This window comes from Sinocyclocheilus grahami, unplaced genomic scaffold (genome assembly GCF_001515645.1).
Source record: "Sinocyclocheilus grahami isolate Dianchi unplaced genomic scaffold, SAMN03320097.WGS_v1.1 scaffold586.1, whole genome shotgun sequence".
Taxonomy (NCBI): domain Eukaryota; kingdom Metazoa; phylum Chordata; class Actinopteri; order Cypriniformes; family Cyprinidae; genus Sinocyclocheilus; species Sinocyclocheilus grahami.
This window is the reverse complement of record NW_015505765.1, coordinates 650,032-655,879: the sequence shown is the minus strand read 5'-3', so window position 1 is coordinate 655,879 and position 5,848 is coordinate 650,032. Positions and strand designations below refer to the sequence as shown.

General features: G+C 36.4%; 1 protein-coding gene across 1 annotated transcript in view; it reads left to right on the top strand.

Annotated features, from left to right (window-relative positions):
- Positions 1-5,848, top strand: part of LOC107556986 (microtubule-associated serine/threonine-protein kinase 2-like) — a 38,518-nt gene that overhangs the window by 3,419 nt on the left and 29,251 nt on the right. The window contains exon 2 of the mRNA XM_016240265.1: positions 4,646-4,737. Coding sequence (XP_016095751.1) covers positions 4,646-4,737 — 92 coding nt within the window. The remainder of the gene's footprint in view (positions 1-4,645; positions 4,738-5,848) is intronic.

The following is a 5,848-nucleotide window of genomic DNA, read 5'->3' as shown; positions in this document are numbered from 1 at the left end:
TCTTTGTTTTTTTCTGCTCAGTGTTATTTCAGGGTTTTGATCTCTCAACTGAGAGCCTTTTTTTGTCCTGTCTATTTACAGCCACTTCAGAAAAAAACTGACTGTGTTTACATAAATATTTCCACTAAGACAAGCATTTGATCTCTCACGCAAACATTCTTCACAGAGTACAAGCACAAAGTGTTTGGTGTGTGTGTGTGTGTGTGTGTGTGTGTGTGTGTGTGTGTGTGCCATGTTTTCCCGCTTTTTATTTTCTGATGATGGAATGATGTTTTCATGAGAGCGTGCAGCTCTTTTCAGCAGCATACCTCCCGGAGTTTCATATCCAAGCTCAATTTATTCCCAAATGCACTTTCATTTTGTTCATTATTGCTAATTCATGTCAATATCTACCCACACACTCACCTAAACAATGTGAAATTTTCTGGATAACAGCTTCTTGGCCATTGTCAGCTTGTGTTCAGCTGTGTTAAGTTTTCATGACAGCACTGACAGGTTGTGGCTGTTTGTGTATAATAAATGCTTGAGTAAATATCTTTATTAAAAGTATCTTTACGGTAAAATGTAACTGTAGAAAGTTACAAGAAGATCCTCCATGGAAGATCCTCCATGGACCCATGGTTTGTCTGTATGTGAATTCAGAGCCAATGAGCAACTGACTTTCATAATAATAAAAAACTGCGTTAATGCGCGATAAAATAGTTGTCGGCGTTAATCAATTAATGCGATAACACGTTAACTTGCCCAGCCCTAATATATATATATGAGTGTGTCTGTGTGTGTGTGCGTGTTATCGCATTAATTGATTAACGCCGACAACTATTTTATCGCGCATTAACGCAGTTTTTTATTATTATGAAAGTCAGTTGCTCATTGGCTCTGAATTCACATACAGACAAACCATGGGTCACAGGAGGGTGGGATGTTGATCAGTACTGGCTTGGGATGAGTGTCATCACACGTCTCAAACAATGAGAGCATTTGGGGTGGGCCTAAGACTGCAGCAGCGCTCACATGAATGCTTCCATTAAAATTATTTAGGCTAAGCATCAACATTCACAAACCACTGTCCACTGTTATTTTTAACAGAAAAGAATGCAACACGCTCGTAATCATGACTTCATAAGTGGGAAATAGGAAGTTTCCGATAGCACGTTTTGGGGTGGGCCTAAGACTGCAGCAGCGCTCACATGAATGCTTCCATTAAAATTATTTAGGCTAAGCATCAACATTCACAAACCACTGTCCACTGTTATTTTTAACAGAAAAGAATGCAACATGCTCGTAATCACGACTTTTCCGATAGGAAGTTTCCGATAGCATGTGAAGACAGCAGAGAAGCCTCTTGCTCAGCACAGTGGAGTGCATCGTTTTGTTAACTTTGTGGTTTATTATTTTGAGTCGTTTGGGACGCAGTAACACATGGTGCTCTCACAATATATTGCTTTACAAACCTATCACTCTTGCTGCTCAGAAATGTTCACGCAATCATGCAGCACGTATCATTACTTAGCGCTCACACGCACTGATCTATACACAACTGAACCGCACTCTGGCCCACCTCTTCGAACCGAGCCAGGGACGGCTAAACAAACTAAGATTGCCTAGTGTGATACACCCTTATTCTCCCGCATCCCACACACGAGTCTCTACCCGCCCGCACTCGCCCATCAAGTGTTGTCCCACGCCGCACTCTGCTGCGTTAGGTCCCTCGATAGTGCTGGTCTCTAAGGTGCCTGTTATAATGTTATGATGGAGGCTCTGGACTCTGAGCATGACTTGTCCAAAATATGTTTTTGTTATTATGTATATATAAATACATACACATGCATGTATATGTGTGTAAATGTGTTATTTTTCTATATTAAATATATTTATTTATAATATAAATTCTATGAATATAAATATAGACATGTAAATACATGAAAACATTTTCAAAATATAAACTGTATGTGTGTGTATTTATATATACATAATAAATATACACAGCACACATACATATATAATGTGAACAAAAACTTTTATTTTGGATGCGATTACTCGTTTGACAGCACTAAAATAAATGCATAATAAACCTAACAAAAAAGAGAAATGTTATGGTTAAAAATATTTCAAGATATATTATTATTCCTGCACACTTGCTTAAGTGCTAGCTTACCAAACTTTTTCTTCTCAAATATCTTTTCCTGAAGCTGGTTTCGATATTTTACTGTAAAAATAATTTTTTTCTTTTTTTTTTTAGATCATCCTTGGGATTTATTAAGTGCTTCTGCTGAGATCAAAATTCACCTTTTACTTATATATATATATAAAAAAATCACAAACATACATACATTTGCGTAGAGATACATTTTTTTCTCTGCCTGAGACTCTCATCCTGTCGCCAGTGGGTGCTGTCACTCATGTCTCTGGAAATCACCAGTTCTCATTGAAAATATATGACTTGAGGTCACAGCAGATCGCTATCATTGTAAGCGTTATTTTATATAAGACTTCTTTATAGAAGCTCTGTTTTATTAGGGCATTAAATGGTACAGGTCTTCATTGTTAATATCTGTATAAATCCATTGAAGATTCATTAATATTGCAGGTTGCTTGGCATTGGTTTGACACTAACAGACTGAATGAGAGCACACTGCTGTTAGATTTTTTTTGTCGAATAAATGGATGCAGTATAGCTTCTCCTGTGAGTAGGAGATGTGAGATTTCTTGATCGTTACCGTTTTTAAGCATTTTGCGGTCAGCGTGCACATGGCAGACTACCATCACATTGCTTTTCTGATGTCTCGTAAACCAAACATTCTTCTCCAAAAACATCTCATCTTTAAGCCAGCACCGAAAATAAATATTTTCTTATCAGCCACTTTAGAAGAAAGGCCTTTCTTTAAGCATTAATGTGCCAGCGTTAGCTCGTGAGTCATCGACTTTCTCCTGGTTTCTCACTTTTCTTCTTCCTCCCACCCCTTGCTTTCCTCGCTTTTTCTCCATGTCTCCCGCTGTGACTCTACTCACTTCTGAACCTCCATTACACACTGAGTGATGGCTGCCACTGTGCAAGTGGCGCAGGTCTCTGCTGTGATAGTTACTCTTTCTGCGACACTGTTTGGACCAAGAAGCATCCATGCAATTATCCAGAAAATTACCATACACTTTTAATGTCATTGTCATGGTCGGCAAAGGCACAGAAGAGTGGTGACATACTGTAAAATGTGTGAAATGCTCACAGCCATGGCCAATTTCCTTCAGCTGGGGATGCAGATTTCAGTTTTTATGCACACATACCCATTATCAAAAAACGTTTTTGGACACTTATGCCATACTTGAAAATGTATTGTCTTTTAATATTAGTACATTTATTTTTAAAGACTTATAGCACATTTAACAAAGGCCAGGTGGTAAGAGCTGTGCCCTCACTTGCTCTGCTTGCTTGGGGAAAAAAAATATATACACACACACATATATAAAGAATTTTTTGGAGCTCCAAAAATGTATGAAAATATATATATACTATACTATATACGATGCTATATACTGTTTTGGTAACGTGCTGTAATTTTTTAAAGATTTCATTTAGTTTCTTTTCATTAGTTTTGTTTATTTTTATATTTTATATTTTTAATTAAAATTATTATTGTTCGTGTTTGTTTGAACGCACATTTTTATATAAACAGTTAGTAATGATATTGATTTAAGTTTCACAACCCTAACTACACAAAACAGTTCTTGCTTTGTTTCACGTTGGACATGACATAATTTGGCATTCAGTAACTATTTGACTCTTCAGAGTCTGTTGATTCAAATACATTTTTGTGAGAATATTTTATGTTGAGGTCATGTTTGTTTTTGAGTGTAGTTATTGTAAATATTGCCTAATAAAGACATTGTATTGTCTTTTGATGTCTTGTCTTAGCATTATTTCAGGGAGCACAGGCTTTTTATGTCAATTCATATGCAAACTCAAATCTCTGGCGAAATGTAATTTCTTGTCATGGCTTAGACTGCAGATTCAGCAGTGGCGTGATGTCTTGAAAAGGCCACAGCTTGCCTTTCTGATCACTCAGCTGTGTGTGTGTGTATGTCAATATTTTGCTCACATTCAATAAAGGACCACTCATCCCTTACTTTTCACTACACTGCTCTCCGTCTTGCAGTTCTGAAAGCTCAGCCGGTCATCTCTCCTCTCTACAATGAAGCGTGAGGCTGTATTGTCCTAGCTGGAGGTCTCAAGGTTCATTTGAGCTGAGTTCTGAGCTGTAGGTGGCCATTTTTCTCCCTGTCAGCTTGAGCTGGAGGCTTTTAGCATTTACGCCAGAAGAAAAGAGAGCAGATATTACTGTGCACTTTCAGCCTCATAAAATGAGACAGGTTTGTGTGACCTGAATTAGACAGTGACCATATGACTCCATTGCCATTGAGAGGTGAAGCACTTTCTAATTTGCTGTCTGTAATCTTTCTGAATGGGCATACTCTCAGATTCAGTATATTACAATGTCTTGACTCTGAACTGTTTTTATATTTGGTTCTAAAGATCATCATCTTCAATAACAGCTTTGGCACCATAGTGCAATACATCTATTGTAGATGTCAATATTATGCATAAATGCATTCTGCATTCTGAATTTTGTTTTTTGGTTCTTTTCTACAGCTGTCGGACCAGCAACAGGAAGAGCTTGATAGTGACATCCAGCACCTCTCCCACTCTGCCTCGCCCCCATTCACCTCTGCACGGACACCCAGGTAAAATATATACCTCTTCCAAAGAATAGACTGAAACATTATGCTAGTTTGCAAGATACTTTGATTGATGAGCTTAGTGGAAATCACATAAGATGAAGGTCAGAGTTGATTACATATTGATTAGAAATAGGGATGTTAATTTTAACCGGTTAACTAAAAATAATTTTGACCGATTAATACAATCAGTTAAACGGTTTAAAAAGTCATTTAATTATTTATCTTTTCAGTAATTTATCAAAATATTGTAAAAGGTTTGCTGCATGGTTAAAATACATTACGCGTATTTAAAAAAAGGTGTTTTTAGGGGGGAAAAACATAAATTGCATAAATCGCATTTTATTATTTCATTCCGAAATAGCCTAGGCATGATGCCGACACGAAATGTTTACAAACATTATAATAAACACTGTTAACAAATCCTTTCAATTAACAGTAGCCTATTTAGAAAAGAACAAGAATTAAAAATATAAGAAGCTATAGCAATATAAAAGACAAGCCAACACGAATTCATTTAGGCTAAAACGAAACTGAAACCAACGTTGGGTCTCTCATTCGACACAAAATCAAATGTTTCCATATTCGCGATGTATTTGAATGGCAAATTATTATTTATTATGTAGTTCACTCGCGTTCCAATATCCACGTAAAACAAAATGTTTTGCATAACATCACGGCAGTACTGTGATAACACTTAACGGCACAGATTTTACTAAAAACATTTTTTACTACATAGTTTTTTTTCCACATGTTTGACTGACTGTATTTTATTATGATAATGAACAGGCTGCATTGTCAAGGTGGCAATGCTTAACTGTGTGCGCGCATGCGGCGCCGGCGCAATCACTTGAATTTTTTCCTTCTAACAGTGGAAGAAACTACTCCTTTTAGTCCTAAAGATAATCGGAATTGTAAAAGGTTTGCCTTTACCTTTTTTCTGCCATCTGTTTCCTTTCGCGCAGCAAAAAAATAAACCGAAACTCCGCGTACTAGGCTTGTTGCACAGTTTTTCTTTCATTGTCTTAATTTATTATTTAAGTGTATATGTGTATATATTTATTTGTTATATATATATATATATATATATATATATATATATATATATATATATATA